This window comes from Eumetopias jubatus, unplaced genomic scaffold, assembly GCF_037043125.1.
Source record: "Eumetopias jubatus isolate StellerSeaLion01/CBP00866 unplaced genomic scaffold, mEumJub1_p1.0 scaffold_6, whole genome shotgun sequence".
Lineage (NCBI taxonomy): Eukaryota > Metazoa > Chordata > Mammalia > Carnivora > Otariidae > Eumetopias > Eumetopias jubatus.
This window is the reverse complement of record NW_028274812.1, coordinates 95,087,909-95,110,563: the sequence shown is the minus strand read 5'-3', so window position 1 is coordinate 95,110,563 and position 22,655 is coordinate 95,087,909. Positions and strand designations below refer to the sequence as shown.

The 22,655-nt window shown below is 38.9% G+C and overlaps 1 protein-coding gene across 12 annotated transcripts in view; it reads right to left on the bottom strand.

Moving 5' to 3' along the window:
• The window catches only part of DST (dystonin), a 478,002-nt gene that overhangs the window by 75,445 nt on the left and 379,902 nt on the right, over positions 1-22,655 (bottom strand). For all 12 annotated transcript variants that reach the window (XM_088024332.1, XM_088024333.1, XM_088024335.1 and 9 more), the window contains 4 exons: positions 20,974-21,469; positions 18,445-19,916; positions 2,896-3,057; positions 966-1,136 (listed from right to left, as the gene is read on the bottom strand). In XM_088024332.1, coding sequence (XP_087880458.1) covers positions 966-1,136; positions 2,896-3,057; positions 18,445-19,916; positions 20,974-21,469 — 2,301 coding nt within the window. The remainder of the gene's footprint in view (positions 1-965; positions 1,137-2,895; positions 3,058-18,444; positions 19,917-20,973; positions 21,470-22,655) is intronic.

Below are 22,655 nucleotides of genomic sequence, written 5' to 3'. Positions count from 1 at the left end.
TCTGAAAATGTCACTAAATGCTTCCTAACTGACCACCACCATCAGGAGCACAACATTTTTTTTTGTATGTTATCATCCCTCTAACAAGTGGGTCTTTCTTTCCAACTTGGTCTTCTATTAGTAGTGTCAAAAGACACAACAGCATATTCCTTAGCATATACGAATCAAATATTTGCTTCTTTAGCACAGGCTGAGTCACAAGAAACTGCCTGTATTTAACCTATAAATAAGGAGTGAGAAATACAGGCTTCCAGTTATGGAATGAGTAAGTCATGGGGATGAAAGGCACAGCACAGGAAATATAGTCAATGGTACTGTAATAGCGTCGTATGGTGACCAATAGTAGTTCACACTTGTGGGGAACGTAGCATAACATAGAGATTGTTGAATCACACTATACTGTACACCTGAAACTTATGTAACTTTGTCAACTATACTTTTTTAAAAAAGCCCATTTCATATAGATCGATCTAATATATTAAGAAGATGGTATTTCTGCCAAAGTCACCTTTTCAGTGAGTGAGGCTTTCCTTGACTACCCTATTGGAAACTGCACACACACACACACACACACACACACACACACACACACACCTCCACCCCAGCACTTCCTGTCCTCCTTCCTTGCTCTGGCACTTCCTAATTCTTCTTTATATATCACTTGATAACTTAGCACAACTTACTTACTTCTACTGTCTCCCCCTCTTCCTCCCTGCCCACTAAACCTTAAAGTCAATGAGGAACATTCATCTTTTCTATTTAGTGACTATCTCCAGCACCTGAAACAATGTCGGACCCATGGCAGATGTTCAGTAAATACTTGTTGAATGACTAAAAAATAACGTCCAGAGCATCAATAACCAGTCAACTAGAATATTCTGTTAATACAAAGAGAGTCATGAGGACAATTTTTACTCTCATTACGGTTTGACATGAAACACAACACAAAAGTATCACTGACTTACCTTCTGCTCTTGTATCTGGGCCTTCACCACTTTGTACTCGGCTGACGGGGGCTTCTGATTGGCCACCAGCTCCTCGGTGTCCACCATCCAGCTGAGCAGGGACTCCAGGGCATCCTGGAACCGCCCACAGTGCAGCAGGGCCTCCTGCAGCTGGGCTGCTCGCTGAGCCACCTGCAAAGTTGCAGTTGCATCAACTTGTTTATTTGTTTCCTAAAAAATGAAATTTGCCCACCAGCCACCACTTTTCATGCTCATCTTCCCATCTGGTCACAAATTTTCTTTTCCTTTTCACTTAAAATCTGCCCAAAGCATTGACAGTGGGCAGGACTGTGGTGGAAAGGAGTCAAAGTCTAGCAAGCAAGCCAAGAAGAAAAGGTTTCCATCCCAAACAGTAATGTAAAAGATGAAATCGTTGAGATTTTGGAAATACCAAATACATTTATGGCTAGCCATGAATAATTCAAGTATTATAAGGTTACTGAAACAATGCCTAATTCATTTTTATCGGTATCCTTTTGATTGATTTTTTACTTCCTACTGATGAATATTTTAAAAGACTACGCTAAAAAAAAAACTATTATAGTAGAGAGAAACAGATTTATATTTTGCTAAGCAAAATACCTGTAAAGTATCCGATTAAATTCTGCTAGCTCCAAGTCCTAGAGTCCTTTTTTGACAAACCAGGGCCTTTGTATTCTAGTAAATGGAGTCTCTGTGTTCTACAGAGAGATATCCTATTGCCCTTCTCACAGATCTTTTTCTTCAGGACTGAAAAAGTAGTTGGCAAGATATTTCAAGTACCATACAATACATTTACACCTGACACTATATTCCAATTGTGTTTGAAGGGCACAACAATATGAATCAGACTTTAAAGAAGGATAAATGTGCTTTTGAGATCTGGCAACAATTGCTTAAGATTTCAAAGCAGAGAAAACTACAAGAACAAAAACCACCACCACCAGATGAGCACTGCCATCCCATAACAATGTTCTGATCATTTACATCATGTGAAGGGCTGCCATTGTGTTTCAGCATTATCTCCTTAAGGTATCAGAGAATTATTTTCCAGGGTTTTCCCTCATGGACATTTAGAAAGAGGTGGGATCTACATCTCGTAAGTAAAATATTTAGAGTTAAGAGTCTATAGCGAGGGTAGTAAAGCCTTTAGCCCAAGGCTGACAAAGAGACACAGTTGCTTTCACCTGCACAGTGTGACCTATTATATGGCGTAAATTAGTTGCCAAAATTTGAAAATTAAGTTTCACCGATAAAGTGAGATGTCCAGTTCCTTTGAAAGTAAGTAGACTAGGGTATCAGCTTCTGGGGCACCTGGGTGGCTCAGACGGTTAAGCATCTGCCTTCGGCTCAGGTCATGATCCCGGGGTCCTGGGATCGAGCCCCACATCGGGCTCCCTGCTGAGCGGGGAGCCTGCTTCTCCCTCTCCCTCTGCTTTCCGCTTCCCCTGCTTGTATACTCTCTCTCTCTCTCTGTCAAAAATAAATAAAATCTTAAAAAAAAAAAGAAAGAAAGAAAGAAAGTAGACTCTCTGACAAAAGTAAACCTAGATCCCTACATGGAATGATTTGCTGGAGGCTAGGTACTGCCTGTACATTTGAAGGTGTGTGTGCTCCCTCAACACAAGGTCATGGATCATGGGCCCCCTGCCATCACACTGGCACTACTGTGTCTCTCTCAAAGTCAAGAGAATGACAGGCAGAGGTCCTATTTCACTCAGTCACTTCTGTCATTATGCTGCCCACTGACCACCTGCAGGCATCTTGAGTTTAGACCATCCAGTTTACAGCAATATAAAAAGGCAGGCATGTGTAGGGAAGTTTAGCTATTAGAAATATGATTAGTTGTCATAACAAATGCTAGAGAATAAATAATCAACAGAAATAATAACAAAAAGGATGAAGAAACTACCTTCTTATTGAGAGTCTTCCAGCGTGCATTGACATCGTCCAGGTCATGCTCCAAACCCTGTGTGCTGGTGCTTTTAGCAGCACTCTGAATAAGGCCTTGACCTAACCAGTTTACATCTTGCTGTTTAACCTGCAAAGGTTCAATCTCTTCTTTTTGGAATACCTGTGGTTGGAAGAGCAATAATTTATACAAATTATCTAACAACCACCAAATACAAACATTTGTTCAATTAGCAGGTATCCAGTATTACAGGTAAAAATAATTTTTGTTATCTCATCATATGTCACAGCTACCTTATGAATAACAGTAAGAATAAACTAAGTGTAAATTTATAATATCATCAAAATCACCCAGGAATTTTAAAGAATGATATTCTAAGTACCTTTAATCAGATTACCTATAAAACCAAGAAAAGAGTTTATCTGTCCTCTCTCTATTGCTTCATTAGCATAAAACTAGATATTTTCTATCATTCCTATTTAACTCTAGTGGAAAAGGTACGGAAAATGCCAAGGAGCAAAATGATAAGATGGGCCTGAGAAAAGCCTTACTGGGCAAGGAGCTTTATGAGCTCCTCTAGGGATACCTGCTTTTAACAGGCAACTGCTGAAGTTTGAGACTCAAATTGGAAATGAAGGTCAACAACAAAGTGCTGAGGGGAGCCAAGAGGCCGATCTATAGCTTGCCAGCGAGGCCAAAATACAGAGCTAGGAAAAGAGAAGGCATGTCGGCAGGCACTGCAATAGAATGGGTCCCTACCCACCCAGCCCCCTCAATGCCTATCAAGACACCAGTGGCCTTACAAGAGCACGGAGCCCTCACCCCTTGAACGTGCTCACACATTTCATGTCGCCAGCACAGCAAGTCTGGTTACTCTCTGGTCACTGCCTTCACTGCCAACCATTTGCCAGAACTCTCCCTCCGACTCTCAGTCCCATCCAATTTACGGTCCCCAAATGACTGTAACTGCCAAAAAATCTCATGCGCTAGAGTAAAATGCAAGTTCCACGAAAGCAGAAATTTCTGTTTTCCTTATAGTGGTTCTATGTCCTGGAGCTACTACAGTACCTAGCATGTAATACGTACCCCATAATTATTTGCTGGATGAGTATCAGTACAAAAAAATTATATTTCCATAATGGCATGGATGACATTAACCCCACAAAGGGATTATACTGATAGTACATCAACTCTTTCATAGAGATACAAATGTTTTAAATATAGGGCCTAAGAGATGCCATAAAGAAAATTAATTTAACAAAGGAAGGAAAGTCTCAGCTAGATATTAAGACAAGACAAGGTTTGGGGTTTGAGTCATTATACTACAGGGCACGATATATCAATAGTCCAAGTAAATGAACAATTTAACAGAATATATGAAAACATTAAAAAGGCAAATAACAAAATAGTACTTAAAAAATTACAGACACCTTATGGAAAGTAATTTTTAAAGATGTAGAGGCTACAAGAGAAACTCTTCAGATCTGGCCTGAGGCATGGCACTCAAGATAGTCCTGTGCTATTGCATGAATGAGGAAATTTAGAAATAGCAAACAAATAAATGATCATTTCCCTTAAAAGTCTCCTCTCAGCTAAAAGCCCAAGCTGCTGCTTCTACATAAAATCCTTACAGACAATTTCCGCACTGGCTCATTGTTTCTATATAACAGTACTATAAATTAGAACAGTCAATTACACATAACCAAAGAAATAAGAACTCAAATCACTGAGAAAAAAATATTATCTTTCATATTTTTTAAAATGTATTGTTACCTAATAAGTCAATATAAAGTTGCAGCAAGGTGGTGAAAATAGAATTTGGTACTATCATTCTACTTCTTTTCTTTTCTTTACCACTTCTAGGAACTAACAGCTATGGATATGTTTTGCTACTTACAGAAAAGAACGGGGAATGGTAAGAAAGCTGCTACTTCCTAATTCCAGGAACTTGCCAGGGAAAAATTCTACTCTCCCTCTCAGATAACGTTCAGGACAAAAAATTTAATATAATGTTCTAGTAAATTGCCTTCACCTCTCATTTTGGTTTTAAAGAAATTAATTTTAGCGTTGCGTACCAGAGTAGGTCTGGGTGAGTCTGTGTAATTTTCTAAAGTGCTACAAAAAAATATGCTATGGGTTAAAAAAGAGAAATACTGAAGACTCTATATATTCTTAAGAGTTTAATTGCTTTCTAACAAATAAACTGCAAAATCCTTTACATAAAAAAAAGTGCTTTTAAGCTTTTAACCTAGTATGCCATTTAACATATGCTCAAGGAAAAGGTAAAGCTGACTGGAGCAATTTTTTCGTAGGCTGGAAAGAGGACGTTTTTTGATACTGTCTAAATTCCTTATCTCTCAGTGGTAACAAATACCTCAGAAGAGAGGCTTTCCCACTGATCTAACCCATAAACACACAAGCACAAAGCTTAAAATAAAATAAAATTACCTCTGAGGCAAAGTTTACCAGAAGAGCTTAGTAAAAATACCAAAATAGCTGAACTTCAATCTGAGTGGGAAGAAAATAATTACAGGCTTGACAAACAACCCTTACTTAGGACAAGGCTGCACCCTTTACTTTCTTACCTCATTCACCACTCACAACAAGTTAGGAGCTATAACGACTGCAAAACACAGCACAACTTCTCTACTTCCACATTCAGAGCTACTGAGAGAAGATTTCCAGCACGTTTAAAATGTCCTTAATTTGAGCAGACTACTTCGCAGACCACAACAGTATAATACTGTGTGTTTGTACCTCCGTGACTAGGCCTGGCCAACCTTAATAAATCCAAAATAACTCCCCTCAAGTGGCAGTGTCTTAAACCACAATTTGTGGGAAAGCCTAATAATGTTAACATAAACTCCCAGGGGAAGCATTCTAAACGCAGGGAAACAGCCACCACCTGCACAATCAACAGGACTCTAAACAGCAGGGCATAATCATTCTTCTAAAAAAAATGGTCCCTAATTAATTTGTTATAATGATCAACTTATCAATACCTGGAACCTTGTAGGGTACTCGGCAAACCCCCAAAATATAAGACTGGATCTGAGCATTATTAGAAACACTAGTGACCACTTTAAAACAGACCCACAAACTACTCGCACTGCAGAGTTTCACATTCCCGTTAATTACCTGAACTGACTGAAAGCCATTATAGACTGGGTCCAATACTCCTGCCTGGGCCCTTGCTTTTCGGGGAGCTGCTTGCTTTCTTACTGGTATGAATTTCGGGGAACACTTCCTGTGGACCACCTCCATCTCCTGGGCAGAAAGGGGCACCTCCACTTCCTCTTTAGATGCTACGTTGGATTCTTCTGGATCATATGGTGTCAACAGTGTCACGTTTCTTACTAAACTGGTGCTACCACAACCTGCATCATTTCCCTCCAGATCTGTGAGAGAGAGATGTAAAACCTCAGAAGAATCTTTCACCAGTTCCCTACTTTGTGCTGTGATCTGAGAACCTCCCGGTCCATATGTTTTCCCTTCGTCTCCAGGCTTAGAAATACACTGGCTTTCTCCATCTCTTGGCGTAATTAAGAGATCACACTTAACAGTGCTCTCTTTCAAATCATTCTGCAGGCAGCAATTTTCACCATGGATTTCCCTTTGACCACTGACACATTTTGTTTCCTCTAGTGGAGAAACATCATGTAAAATCATTCTGAAATTTTCATCAGGGTGGGCACTTCTACATGAAAGCAATGGGATTTTCTGTTCACTAATGGAATAAACAGAAAAGAATGGTCTGTATTGCTCTGCTATATGAATATCTTCAGCAGAAGACAAGCTTCTAATTCGTGACTGGTCTCCTGTTAAAATGCCCTGTTTTTCTTCCCTCTCTGCTGGAGGGCTACATAACCCAGAGTCATCCTCCTCCGACGTTAGAGAATTAGTACCCCATCTGCACTTGCTGGCCTTGGTAACAGCATCTGACATATCAGTAGGTTCAATAAAAGAGCTTTCACTTTTGTTTGCATAATCCACAAAATTGGCTGGGACAAACATTCGCCATGACCGTCTATGTTCTTTCTTCTCTGCATGGGATTTGGCTTTGGGTAATCCTGTGGTTCGAATGATATCGCTATTTAACTTGAGCGCATCAAAGATCATCTTTTCATCTAGTTTGTTAGCTTCACGACCTCTCAGCTCAAATACACTGGAAGAAGCAAGGGCACCGTTAGAGCATAAAGAACTAACATCCAGTGTTCTGTGACTGTAGGGTAAAGTCCGATCTGTAAAATGCCTGGAAGACAGGCTACCCTTTGAACCAGAGTCTATCTGTTCATTTAGTCTAACAGTGTCATAGATTGACCGCTGTGGGACGTAACAGTCTTCAATATTCAGGTCCTCCTCTTCTTCACCTTTCCCTACACATGGGGGATTCTGACGTAAACAGTCTGGTCTGCTGAGTGGCTTCCCCATTTTGTAGACAGTTAAAACAAATATTGCAGCTCTTGACAAAGAAAATAAGAAGGAAGGTAAAGCATCTTTCAAAAAAGTATACTTCTGACCAGAGCTATAAAGTGTCCTCAGCATAAAGACATATGCTCAAATAATACAGGTCGTGATCTATGAGGTGTTTATAAGGTCATCATCATCATCAGTGCATCACTCTAAATGCAACTATCCTTTTTACCTGGTTGTTTTTAAAATGATTCTAAAAAATAAAGTGCATCAAGAACACAGAACAGAAATCTCCTTCCTCCCCCTTCCCCAGTCCCCCAAGTTCCCAATCACACACTCCAAAACAGAAAACAAAACAAAACAAAACAAAACACACACTTAACAGTGGCTCAAACAATCAAAACATTCCATTGTCAGTCCATTTCCCTTTTTAGTCTAATTTTGCATCTGAGATTTCCAGGTTAAAATTTCCAAATGAGCCAGCATTTTTAACAGGCTGAATGTTAATATCGGTAGAACTCTGTTTAACTGTAATCCACTTAAGGATGGCTTGCAAAACTCCATCTCCTTTATAAATAAACCATGCTTCAGAAACTTAAAAGACAAACACAGGGACCATGTATTGTTCAGATCAAGGCACAAAACAAATCTTCAGAGAAAAATAAGTTGTCTAATGCTGTTAAGAAAGTTAAAATCTTCTTTTACTTTTTTTGGGTGTAGCTATAAATAATCTTGATTCAAAAGGCAGTTTTTCTTCCCATATTAAGCTTCTTCGAGGCTACCCAAAGGAAAAAAAAAATAGACTTTTGGACAGCCAAGCCAGGACAATCCAGCAACCGTTTAAAGTAAACAGTTAGAAAGCACGGGGTACTATAATCTCCCCTTAAAAAAATAAAAAAAAAAAAAAGTCATTTCCAAAGAGTCTTATCTGATCTTCCTTAAGGCTTATTCCACCTGAGGAAACTGCAGCAAAGAAGAGCTCCGGGTTTCCTCTAAGGCACAAGCAGCACAATTCACAATCGGCTGAAAACCGAGACTACTCTAGCCTTTGAAACTGACCAACTGTAGCCGCGGTTTGGCTTTCATTTCAGCTACAGCTGGAGAGAGGCAGAGGTGGCCGGTGGCGGAGGCAGAGAAGGAACTCCAGCAGGGAGGTCCTGCGCTGTCCCCAGCTCCTCCGGGCAGTGCGGTCCCCGGCAGGCATCCTCCCGAGCCAGGGCGCTTCCAGCAACGCCCTCTCTCTTCAGGCACAGCTGCTCCGTCCCTTTGCCGAGCCGCGCTCTGGGCAGGCTGCTCTATCACTTCGCTGCTACGCCCTCCCACGACTTAACTTCGCAGTCATCTTTTTCTTTGACTCCTGGCCTCCTCTCGGGAGCAGGAGAGCTGTTTCAGGGGGAGGTACCTCGAGGCCGGGAGGCTGCAATGCAACAGCTTGGTGGTGACATCAGCGCACCTCAGACCCAGTCCCGGAACTGGGGAGAGGGGCCACTCGGGTTCAGAGAGCCCCGAAATCCCACCAATACGTAGTTCAAAATGGGGAGGGATCTGAAGGGCTTGCAGAGGCAGAACCTGACACCAGGGACTCCCTGAAGAAAACCTTTTGTGAACGCTCGTCGCCGTGCTCATTTGAATATTAAATGGAGGGGAAAAGGGCTAGACAGGTCCCCTTCAGTTGAAACCACACCCTCAAACGACACCTCACACGCTGCAGTTGCAGACTCTGTTTCAGTAGCATTTGCGATGCAAAGTTCAGATCACTTTGAGTCCAGTGTTGAGTCATTCCTTTCTAAAGCCCAAGTTGAAGTCTTAACTGTTCTCCAGAGTAAATTATTCCTATGGGCACAGCCCTGAGCACTGCTAACATGAATATCAGTAGTTACTAATAACCACCCAGGTCCCTGGAGCTTAATGCAAGGCCCAGGCAAAGATCAAGGACAGCCAGTGACTCTGGATATTTAATAAACAAAATCACATCCGCAGATTGTTATCTATACTGAACACTCTTTAAAAACACTGTTTGGAAATAAATTCAGCAAGACAAACCTAAACCTTTGCAGGAAAAATTAGTAGTATTATTTAAATAAATAAAATCTATCCATTCTTTATTTTATAAAATAAGCAACACTAACAGAGTAGCAGATACAGTTACGGATAAAGGCAGATTTTTTTTCTCAATCTCACAAAATAATCATTTGAACATAAATAAAACTGTGTTGACCTGAAGAAGGCAGTTCTAGTTAAAAAAATAACCTTATATACATTCTCTGGTAATTTTAGAGAAAAGATGTGGCAGGGAACTTTTGTACTTTTAATGAGAAAACATTATTCTAAAATTATTTTTATAAACTTAAGAACTGAATCTTTAAAAACAAAACAAAACCTATCTCTAACCAGAACTCTATAGGTAATAACACCCATTCAACAATTATTTGATGCAATTCAGTATGTGGCCATCATTAAGTTGGGAAAAGAAAATAATATATATCTATATATAGCCATTTATAAAGAAAAATATGTATAAAAATATCTATCAGTATCAGAATATCAATGCCCATTTTTCATAGCCAAGTAGTGAACTATAATAACAAGCCCTTGATCCTATGGTACTTGAGCACGGAGGCTGTTCTGAGGTGCTAGTAATAAGAAAAATAAAAAAGTGCACACAGTTACCATGTTTGAACAGTAGACTGGGCACTAGGCTGAGGATTATGACAGACCAAGGGTTTTACTCCCAACTGCCCCTATCCTGATATGTAAGACTGGAAAGCTACTTATTCATGGCAATATTAATATTCAAGTTTCCATGCAATGTGGATGAGTACTTTTCCCTAAACATCCTGAGATCCTCATAGAACTTTTCATAAGAATTGCCCTAAAAAAAAAAAAGAATGGCCCTAATTCACCTTAGACTCTTAACTCTGAATCATTATCACAATATTATTTTGGCTTTATAGAGAGCTAAGAAGAGCAATGTGTAACTTTCACATTTGAGGTAGATAGTGCATTTTTAAATTTACATTTTTAAACTACATATATAATTCATTCATAAATTCAAGCATTCATCAAAAAAAGTACTATCTACCAAACACCACAGTAAGCACTGGCAAAACACTGGTGCATGGAGATTCAGCACCACTGTCCTTATACAACTTATAGTACAGTGGAGATTATGGGTGAGAAAATGGGCAAAATACACAGTCTGGAAGTAAGGAGTGTTATGAAAAAATGCCCTCTGGTGATTATGTTTAAGTATATGCCATTTATTTAATAACCAAATTCCTATTTTATTCAACTAATTTCAACTAATTCTACAAATGATAATCCTAATAATTCTGATTCAAGTTAAAATTTGAACGATTAATAATATATTGGTATTTATGACAATTATATACATACACACACGTGTGTGTATATATACATATATACACACATATCTATGTATACATGTATGTATATATCTTTGTTACTTAAAACCACATTCCAGGGGTGCCTGGGTGGCTCAGTCGGTGAAGCATCCAACTCTTGATTTCAATTCAGGTCATGGTCTCAGAGTTTTGAGATCGAGCCCAGTGTCTGGCTCCATGCTGGATATGGAGCCTCTTTAAGATTCTCTCTCTCCCTCTCCCTCTGCCCCGCCCCACTCTCAGAAAAAAAAAAAAAAAAATCACACCCCAAGGGTGTATCTGGATAACTAAAGAACGCTTACATTTTTAGAGCAAAACTAGACTGGTTTATCTTTCCCTCCCAAATTTGATTTATACACCTACTTTAAATGTTATAGTCTCTAATGTTAATAAAATTAAGATATATAATACATATCTTATATATTATAAAGATATATAGATATAAAGATATGTAAAACTGTTAAATATTAATCATATCTAGACCTCTCACATTTTCATAATACACAATGAATAAAATGAACAAAGTTTTTCTGAAAAATAGTCAACACTATTATTTCATACATACAGAAATCATGTTAAATGTTCCCAAAATGTGACTTTACTTACTTTATGTTGCCTACTAGATATACTTTAGCTAAAGTATCTTCTAAAGGCAGATGATTTTGGAGAAGTACACAAATTCTAACTGCATAATAGCAAAATAGTACCACTTTCTCGTTTTCTATTTCTTTTTTTTTTAAAGATTTTATTTATTTACTTGAGAGAGAGAATGAGAGAGAGAGAGAGCATGAGAGGGGGGAGGGTCAGAGGGAGAAGCGGACTCCCCACTGAGCAGGGAGCCCGATGTGGGACTTGATCCCGGGACTCCAGGATCATGACTTGAGCCGAAGGCAGTCGCTTAACCAACTGAGCCACCCAGGCGTCCTCGTTTTCTATTTCTAAAGTGAAATTAAGTCATTGAAAAATAAAGTTCTCGAAAAATCTTATCACTAAGTGCAACAATCCATTTCATAGAAAAGCTAAAGACTAATTTTACCAACTGAAACATGGAGTTTTTAGGGCTGAAAGATTGGTAATACTAAGAAATTCAAGGTGCAGTAAGTGGAGAATATGTGAATAAATGTAATATTATCCATGAAAATTGACAAAAGTATTTTCCTGGCCCAACAGCTAGCTACTTTGGATCAGAAGCCAAACAAGAGATACATGGTTTGTTGGGTTTTTTGTTTTTTGCTTTTTTTTTTTTGCTATGATACAAAAATAAGCCTTCAGAGCAACAATTTCTGTTCTTTCTAAAACAGATAGACCATTAGATAATGAAAACTGAAAGAATCCCATGTTTTTAGTTTCCAAACTAATAAACATCTTCACATAAATAACTAAAGGATTTTCGAGGATATTTATCAGATGAATATGCAATATTTTAATAGAAATAGTTTATATTCAAAAGAAAGTAGGATATGAGAACCTACCACAAAAGCAAACAATTTCAAAAACACTTAACAGACTTACTGTCTGATCTTGATGGGAATTTATCTTGATGTGAATGTCAGGCTATAGTTTTAATAGGCACTTGCTATTTTTCCTGTAAGTTACTACAATACTATTTTTCCTCTATCTTCAATATGGTTTTCAGATGATAGCAGATAAAAAATACTCTGTAACAGAAAGTGATTCTATATATAACACTGTTAATTGAAATATATGCATATGTGCATATATAACTTCTAAAAGTTAAAGTTTTTTTTAAAGCCTTCCAACAAGCAAAAACCAATGTATCTGTTAATGATCCCATTCAACGTCCTTCAGAAAACCAAAAACCAAACCAAAAAAACTGAAAACACTTTCCATACTAAAACACTACTAAAAGAAATAAAGTAGTCTTGAAATGTGAGCAACAGGATATGTGAGCACGAGACATTTTCTCAGGGTATCCTGGTTCCTGGACAGCTCCAAAAGCTTTTCAGTTAACTTTACAATCACAGTATTTACCTCTCTGAGACATTATTTAATGAATGATTACAGACCCAGGCAACCATTTAAAAACATTTACAGGTCAAATTTTCTTAACAAGAAACCAATATATAATTTCATAACCACAAAACAAATTCTCTCTCTCACATACACAGACACACTCACACCTTTAAGCCACTTTCCACATTAATAAATTATGTAGATCACCTTTATGTAAGGGAGGTCTACGATAATGACAGTAGATGCTATAGTTTGGCACTTTGGGGGATCCCTTTAAAATGGTGATATAGTTTTATCCCATTAAAAACAACAACAAAAAAAAGAGAGAGAGAGAAAGAAAAGAAAAAAAATCCCCCTCCCCATATAAAATCTCTGGCTAAAACTGCCCTCATAACAACCTACTTTAATTCCCAATCTTAAATAAAGCAATAGAAGAGAGGACCACACAGCATAAAGAGTACTGTGTTACTTAGCAAAAGCAGAAAGAGAACACACATTGCCCAGGTTCCCTTTAGATGACCCTTACAGGATAGTAGATCTTTGTGTTTGATGTAGGAAAGAGGGCACCCATGTTCTGCTAGTTTTTGTGAGTGAGAATATGAGGTATTACAATATCTCAGAGCAGATCAGCTCTAGCTCTTTGTAGCTTGGTGTGGTGGTCTCTGCTTGGGTGGGACTTCTCTCTTGCCCAGCGTGTATGATATTCTTTCTTCCTAAAATCTTAAATGCCACATTGATGCTAGCTGATTAAATGATGTGACCTTCCCATAAGGCCCATGCATCATGTTGTGGTTTCTACAGTGAAAATATTTTCATTTTTAAAAATACCAGAGGAAGATATCATGCAACTGCCTTACTAATCTAGTCATATTAACAGAAATCCAGTCAAGTAAGTAAGAATTTTTTTTTCCCTAAGAAAAACCTTCTACAACAGCTTTATTTCATTTCCTCTTGTTCTCAACAAAAAAGGGAAACAATTCGCCACGGGCCTCTATATAACAATATGGGCACACTTAAAACCCATTATGTTAAAGCATTCTGTGGACAGTTCGTTTTATCTTTAAAAATGTGGTGACATCACAGAGGTTGTTTTAGGATCATTTCATAAATATCGTAGGAAGGTATTTGGAAAGTGATTTATTTCAGCAATACTGTTTACAAATAGGGCTCCAACTGCCTTGTTTCTGCAGCCTCATGATCCCTGGCATTTTAGCTCACCCACTATTCACATGAAGACACCTGGGTTAAACAATGCCTTCACCTGGACCAGAGAACATGTATCACAGTGTATGAGGCAGGTGTTCTGGTCTTTGTCTATGGTTTTGGTTTGGCCTAAACATTTTCTGCTCTATGTAATTCTATTTCAATTTTGAAAATAAAATCAGTTTAGAGAGACTTTGTACTGGTGATACGTTATTTGTGGGGACAAACTGAATTACAATTTGGGGCAGCAACAGAGTGGTTCTGTTCTGAGGCAAGCCTTTTTACCATGGCCTAGATAGAGGCGGGAAGGGTATATATTTAGCTAGGATGTGACTGTATATGTTCATTAAAACATCAAGTTTCTTTGATCTTCACTGAAATTAAATCAATTCAATATGGTGATAGCGATTACTTTGTGATGATCAGAAGATCTGACTGGCTGTTGATGACATCACAGGAACTGCTGGGACATGTTCCTTGTATAGAGCTGGTTACATGTGTCTTTGATAAATAAAAATGTGGAAATATTAATATTACTTAATAATGTAGTTTAGATTTGAAAATAATGTTAAGCTAGTAATCTTAATAGAAAACACCTTAATAGAAAACACCTCACACTTCATACATTTTAGTCCAGTGACTAATATTTAGAAGTCAGAAAACATATGGTAAACAGAACTCATACAATCAAATAATTTAAAAACTTTAAGCTAACACAAAAGGTAATACCAATCTATTTTCAAAAACTTGGAACAGCTTTCACAGACAGTGAATTAGGACATTTGGTTCAAAATAGCATTTGCTTTTAATCATGTTTGGGTTGGTATCTTAAACATGAATTAATTTTGAACTTTCAAGGATATTAACTGCTATTTCTTAGGTTAATTTTTAGGAAAAAAAAAACAGAAGCAGAGAAGTCTGTTTTACCTAATTTAAATAATCCATTCCACTCCCAGTGAATATAAGGCACCCCCTACCAAGTAACTGGGTAATAGCTACTAAGTTTCAGTCCTACTCTGAATTTTATATTATGAAAAATTATTATAAGATTCTATCCATGATATTAGGTTAAACTAAAGCTACCTGATAGAGTAATGTCAAACTGGATTACATTGCAAAGTCTATAATAAAAATAGACCCAGTACTTCAGGGCTCCTTCTGTTTTATTTTTAGAAATTATAAAAATAACTCTTTTTAGCAGACTATTATTATATTAATAATACAGATTATTCTACTTGAAAAAATTTTCAATCTTCCTAAAATATTATGTTAAAACTAATGTCCAACAAAAACCAAATTAAGATCTGAGTTGTACACAAATTGATTTGCCACTTGAGTCAAGGAAGACTCACTTAGACAATGACAAGTTTGGTTCTCTGGAGCAGCAGAGGTGGTGGTAGTCAACCCCATTGCCATCAACATTACAGCATCTCCACACTGGTTTCCAAGGCAATTCCACACATTTATCTCATTTTTCTCATAGCAGCCAGTTTTATGGAACACTTACATTAGGTGGGTATTGCTAGTTTTTGGACTGAAATGAACTACAGCTAGTTACTTAGGCCACCCAAATTTGGCTACAGCAGAGATGTTTTAAAATTTCCCAGAGAAAATACCAGATATACATCATGAGCCATCAAGTTGACACAAAACACTGCATTATTTCTACCAAAACATCCAAGTGGTGACACTTACTACCTGCGTGACCTTGGGCAAGTCACCTAAGCCCTGGCTCTCAGCTTCCTTACACTAAGATGGGGATAATAATAGCATCCATGTCTCAGGACTATTAACAGGATTAAAGACAGAGTTTACAGTAATGTTTGACACACAGTAAGCCCTCAATAAATATTAATTGTTATAACTGCTTTTTTTAGAACATACACACACACACACACACACACACAAATAAATAGAATTAGTGATTGTGTATGCTACCATCTTTATTTACCATAATAACATTCTTGTTATTTTTTCCCCTCTGGTCCTGGAATATATTAAATGCAGACGATTTGTCCACTTGGAAACTTTTATTCTAGTCACTGGGTCTCAAAACACTGAAGTTATGTCAAGATGTTCTTCATTACTAAATTTCATTAAAATCAATCAACTCCCTCCAAAGTAATCAGAAAAGAGACAACACAGCATGCTAAGTGGTTTATTTGAGAAGAAATGACCACTTTATTTCTCTCCACAATCAAATAAAACAAGCTCTGTAACCATTAATGGTAATGATGCTTTAGTGCTTTTGAGTTTGCAAAAACACATTCAATGCAATGGTGAGAGAGCTCCTCCTACCTTGCTTTTTCTTACTTTCAAAAGAACTCTATATAGAGAGCCACATTTTTCACTGTACTCATGCCTGGGAACACAAAGAGGCAGGCATCTATAAGCAGCAGTACCAATATTATTACTCTGGCCCATTTTCTTACAAGTGGTTGAAGTAGTTTTTTTTCTACACAAATTCACAGAAAATCCAGAGAAATGATAAAAAGTTTCACAAAGGCACTGAACATGCTTCAATTTCACTAGGACAAAGGCGACTTGATTACTGTCATTTAAGCTGAATATTCAAATTTTGCCAGGGTTCTACAGAAAACTCCACTCATTCATCAAACTCTCCCCAAGACTCTGAGGCAGCCAGGGCCACAGAACTTTGTTTTTCTACTAGCGAATTCTCATGTGTGAAATCTCAATTTTGCAAACCAGAAACTGGAAAGTCTGACAGGCTAATTAAGGAAGTAAAGTCAACACTATGGTAGTAGCCTTTGTGAAAATTCATTAAGGGAAACCTCCCTAAAATGGGGCTGGGAAGTTCAGCAGGGGGAGCTCTCATGCCTGACCACTCAGTCCTCAATTGACATCCAACAGGAAGAGGCAGAGCTCGCGTGTGGATACTACGTCATTGCCGCGCAGACAGGAGGAAGAGAGGCTTACCTCCTCCTCCCCGAACCTCCACAACAGTCCAGCTGATGAGAGATGGTCACAACTCAGCCAGTGAGAGAAGTCACTATCCTCTCAAATCCCAGTGAACTCCAATGGACGTTTTGTTTATAAACAGCCTTCCCAACGTCTAGCTTTCCTCTATCAAAGGCTATTCCTCTCCTCTGTTCTCCAGACTTGCCTATGCTTTTGCCGTAGCTTGCCTGTCCCATGCTACAATTCTCAAATAAACCCATCTTTTGCTGGCAAAATAACTGGCAGTTTTACTTTTTAAGGTTAACATTTTCTTCACTTTCAAAAATCAGTATCTATACAGAATCACAGATTTTTTAAGACCTGAAGGAACTGGGCCTTTAAAGGCATTTTTTTTTTGCCTCTCATTTTTTTTAATTTTTTTATAAACAACAAATAACCATAATAGTAATAAGAAAAAGAAGTTATTTTTCAAAACTCAGTCACCTGAATAATGTTATTAAAAATGAGCAAAGGAAACACTATGTCAAATATAACAGCATAGAATTTGCTAGTGCATCTGACTCATATTCATTTCTCATGGGAAACAATCGATAGTTTTGCAAATGCTACTTTTATCTGGTCTTATTTTATTCTTTATGGGCAAATGGTGGGACTTACTGTCATACCAGTCCCTACTGCAACGTAAAACATACCTCGTGACTAGAACAAGACCCATGCTAACCCCAAAGATTTGTATCAGTCCCATGCAGCAAATTCTTGATAGTTAGGACCCCCTCTGTGCAGGGTTGAACCTGTCTTTGTCCATTGTGGAGATGCAACTTCTGCCCTTACTATCATAAATGAGGTCAAATCCAGTGACACGGAAGATGGCCTACCATTTTTATCTAATATTCCCTTTATTAAGCCTCACTCCATGCTATCAAGTGGCAGACATTTCTGGCACCGAGGAACTTGCAGTCCAATCAAAAATATTTTATTCCTAATCCTCTGGAGCATGAGCCCAAGATCTGTGTTTTATAAAACCAGGATTACGACATGGAACTCCACTCTGCCTTTAAAAATATGAACTTTTGGAAGAAAAAGTTTACAAAAGAAATTAAATTAAGAAGGATAAGAAGACTTTAAAAAGGGAAAGAGGAGGGAAAGACTATAATTCACCATTTAAATAACATGCTGGGAGACAAACATGAAGAGAACAAGCTTTTTATGTTATAGACTGGCCTCTGCCCTAGAGTTTAAAACATGGCTCTGCTCACTTCAGATGTCAGTTGTGAATGACATCAGAAACAGACCCTACAATGTTAGTTTCAGGCTCGCCTACAACTTTTCAAGCACCCTTTGGCCTCTTGGTATTATCTCAGGTCTTATCCTATGAGGGCCCAAATCCCCAGGAGGCTTGGAAATCTCCACATGCCTGGATATTACCCCCATATGGGCTCATTCAGGCTCAAAAGCTGCATGACAGCCATATTAGAAGGCTCTACAAAATAGGCAGTCTCCTTTCTGTACCAATTCTAAATTTCTTTTAATAATAAAAAATAAAAAATTATTTTTCTAGTAAAAAACAGTAAAAATATGAAATAAAAATTTTCTTTAAAAATTTTTTTAAAAACGGTAAAAGTGAAGAATTCCCTACCTTGAACACATCAAGCTGTTGGTTAATTGTCTCTGTTTCCATACCAACAGGGCCTTGAGACTCTTCATGTTCTTCAGCCTTCTGAAGCAGAGTAGAAAATTCCTTCAGTTTGCTGTAGAATTCTTCAAGACGTCCAATTGTCCCTTCAACCTGCTCTTCTCGGGCTTGAGCTCGGTCCAGTAACTTGTTGCATTGTTTGCTTAAAGCTTCCAAGTCCCTTTTGATTCCAATGAGATCAGGCGAAGTCTCTTCCATGGCCAGCATCATCTTGCAGGTTTTATTAGCATTGTCGTTGCTGGCTATGAGGGCTTCTAGTTTCTTCAGAAAAGCTTTAATTGCCTCCTTCTGCTTTTGCAAAGTTTCTACGTCTCTCCCCACTGGGGCCATGCTATCCAGTTCGTCATCGAACTCTGCAAACTGAGAAAACATTTCTCGGATGGTATTCTGGAAATGCCCAATGCCCTGAAGCTTGGTTTCCAAGAACGAACACCTTTCATCAACCAGCTGATTCAGTGTACTATGTTCTTGAGCTAAGGTTTCTGCTTGTAATAAAATATCAGAGGTTCCCTTTGAGTCTGAGGCTTCTACCACGAGGTCCTGGGCAAGTCCTTTGACCAAATCTACCTGATGTTTCATGGTCTGAAGTGCCTTCTGCTGGGTCTGCAACACAGTCAGGTACTTGTTACTGTAGGCCTGGGGTCCTAAGGAATCATGAACATCCAGCTGTTCCTTTGCACACTCAAGCTGCCTTTTAGCTTCTTTGGAAACTTCTTGAAATTCCTTAAACTTCTGGGCCATGTTCTCTAGAGAGAGTTTCTTACTGTGAAGTTGTTCAGTGACCATGTCTACTTTCTGGATCAGTGATTTATTCTCATCTGTGACAACCTCTTTATCTACCTCACAGACACTAAGCAAGCTGTTGGCTGCGTTGTTAAGCAGTTCTACCATCCCCAAGTGTTGGTTCATTTCCTTCTGCAGAGACTTTAACTTGGCCATAGCATTCTCTGTTTCAGCAGGATCCAAGCAAAATTTTATTTCCCCCAGGTTATTCTGACATTTGTCTATCCATGGCCGGAGAGTCTCTACATGCTCTTTATACTTGAGGGCTTTTTCCAGTGAATCTTTTACCTTGTCCTCTTGTTCTTTCACCTGCTTATTAAACCCATCCCAACTGGTTTTAATTGTGTTAAGTTGTGACTGTAAGGCTGCCTTCTCAGACCCTTGTGTTTTTAGTAAGAGATTTTCACCTTCCACAATGGTTTTTTCATAAATATGCGACTGAGCAGACAGAGTTTTACTAAAGTCTTTCTGATCTTTAATTAATGACTCCAAGACATCGAGTTTGGCTGATATTGGGGGAGAACGGTTATGCTCTTCTTTCTTTGTATCCAGCCAAACCTGAAAATCTCGGGACATTTGCTGAAATTGGTGAGAGCTCGCACAGGCTGACTGAAGGTGCTGAATGTGATTCTCTAAAAATGAAATCACAGACATGTTTATTTTACCTTAAAATGTAATCTAGTCTATGTAAAGCCAAGACAAAAACCATCAGATAAATGGGCAGAACTGTCTAAAAGGGAAATGACTTGCCCACTTGTGTGGTTTTTACACAAACATGAAGGCCCCACTCAGCAGCACAGAGGAACTGCATGGGTTCAGGTTCCGGCTCAACCTCCCAGGAGCTGCTAGACCCTGGACGGATGATTAAACCTCTGAGCCTCATCTCCCCGGGAGGCAAAATTAATAGAAGCTGCCGTGGCAATTAAATGATAGTACATGTAAAGTTCTCAGCCTAATGCTCGTCACATGAAAGTGATCATAATAGTAATCATCATCATCATCAGAGCCAATATTATCAATATCCCAACAAAATAAAGGAGTAGGTCTGAAATCGTTGCTACGATCAACAATTCCAGTCAATTAAAAAAATATGTAAACTGAGTATTTACTAGTTGCCAGGCACTTAGCGTTACTTTTCAAACAGAACACACACAGTAGCCAAATGTGCTGTCCTCCAGCAGGCCTGCCTCGCGTGAGGAGCTCCCGCCTGCTGCCTCCGAGCCCCACGGGCGCACCTGTCACAGAATCAGGGCCAAGGGGGCGAGAGAAGAACCTAGGGCCCAGTGCTTCTTTTCCACACATTTCTCTAGAAAAGCTTTCTGTGACAGAACAGAACAGAGGAACTGCAGGGGAGAAAAGGATGCAAAGCTTTTTTATTCACTGCACTCACCTGTTTCTCTGGTGCAATGAAACCGTCACGCAACAAAGAACATTAATGGACATCTTTTAAAGACTGGTTTGAAATACCTGACGTTTCAATGCTTAAGTGGACTTTTGCCCATTATTTGTATGGCGGTAGCCCCCCCCGCCCCCCGCTCCTCCAGCTCATGAACACAGAACCACTCTCTGAACTCGGGAGAGTGGGCAGAGTCCCTCCAGGGTCCTAGATTCGGGGCAGTGGCCTGGAAAGAGGCATGGCAGGATCTCTGTTTCTGGGGAGATACATGTATTCAAAGAAGACAGACAAACCTGCTTTTTGCTCAACATCCTTAAATGATTTTAAGATGCCTTCTAGTTGCCTACTGAGTTCTGCCTTCAAGTACTCTTCCTTCACCAGTGCTGACAAATCCTCACAGAGGGCCTGGGCCACTTTTATCTGCTTCATTTCCTGCTCTAGTTCCTGCTTCATTTTTTGGGCTGCTTCCAACTGCTGGTTCATAGCCTCGGGGTGTGTGCTCCCAGCCCCACTGCTGCTGACTTGATTATCCAAGTCACTCAGTTTATCAGAAAGGCTTCTCAGCAGGCTTTGGTACTGTGTGCTCTTTACAATGGCTTGGCCAATCCAGTCACATCTGTCGCTCAGTTGTCCTGTGAGGCTGTCCCACTTCTGGGTCACAGCTGCCAGTTGCTCTTTCACGACCCCGTGGAAAGAGGGGTGTTCCCCAGGTCTGCTCAAAATGCCCCGGCCGGCTGCTGTTAGCTGTTCATACTGAGGCTTCCGAGTGTCAAATTCTTGCAGCAGAATCTAAAGCGAAGATGTAGCAAGGGTAAATAAATACCCAAGTTATCGGATGATTAATCATGGAAAATGGAGCTTTCAGTTTCTAGACAGACAGATATGGTATTTATCTTCCTAGTTTTTACTTTTTCTAGTTCCTGTTGTCCTAGTTTTTATTTCAAGGGCAGGGCAATGATCTTAAATTAATCCAAAGAGCAACAGGGCTTTGCAGAGATAACATTTTGTGTAAAATAACATCCTTCACAAAGGGGAAAAAGCAGAGAGTAAATACAGCGGTCTGGGCAGAATGAACGACAGCTGATGTACAAATATTCACAAACGAAGGGAAGCACTGCTATTGGGCAAGTTCACAGCACACAAACACCAAATTTGTATTTTCCCACTTGGCAGTTCTCTCTTTGCAGGGTATTTTAAATGCTCTGTAGCATTTTATACCAAAGGAAATATGCACCGATGACACTGTTAGAATATATTAACTCATGGGGCATTATTTTACAAGGGCTTTTTTAAGATATAAGGTTTATTAACATTTATAGTCCCTATTATAAAAATTTTAGCCAATAAATCATGTTGCTCAGAATGTGCAAGCTCAGCACTGACTCTCATTATACAATGAGTGATCCAGAAATCCCCCTTTGTTACTACAACATTTTATCTACCTCAGGGAGACTACCAAGACTAGGGACAATTATTTCTCCCCAGATATTTATTTATATCTTCTGCTTTCATTCTCTTCAGATTCAGAATGTACATGAGCTAGGACATGCTGATGCTCTACGACCAAGACTGATTTGTATTTTCCAAAGTACAGGACTAGCCGCACTGCTCTGATAACCATACGGAGACGTAGGGAAATCCAACTGGAACCACAACGGAGCTTTTGCTTCTACCTCTGACTCACATTTCAGGGATTTTTTTTCTCCTTGTGGATTCATCCGCTTTATTAGACTAGTCTAAGCAACGTGTGGTTCAAGGTTCCCCCTCTGTTTCTCTTATTCTTTCTTCTCTTTCTATTCTGTCTCTCCACCCCTCAGGGGCGTATTGCATGAGTTTTACAAGTTTCATTATCTTCTACCACAATCAAAATGAATAAAACCTCAAAGGAGTAATTTCTAAACAATAAAAAGCACATACCAGCTTCTCATAAAAATGTTATTATTTATACAATCACATTAATATTTCAAAGAAGGCC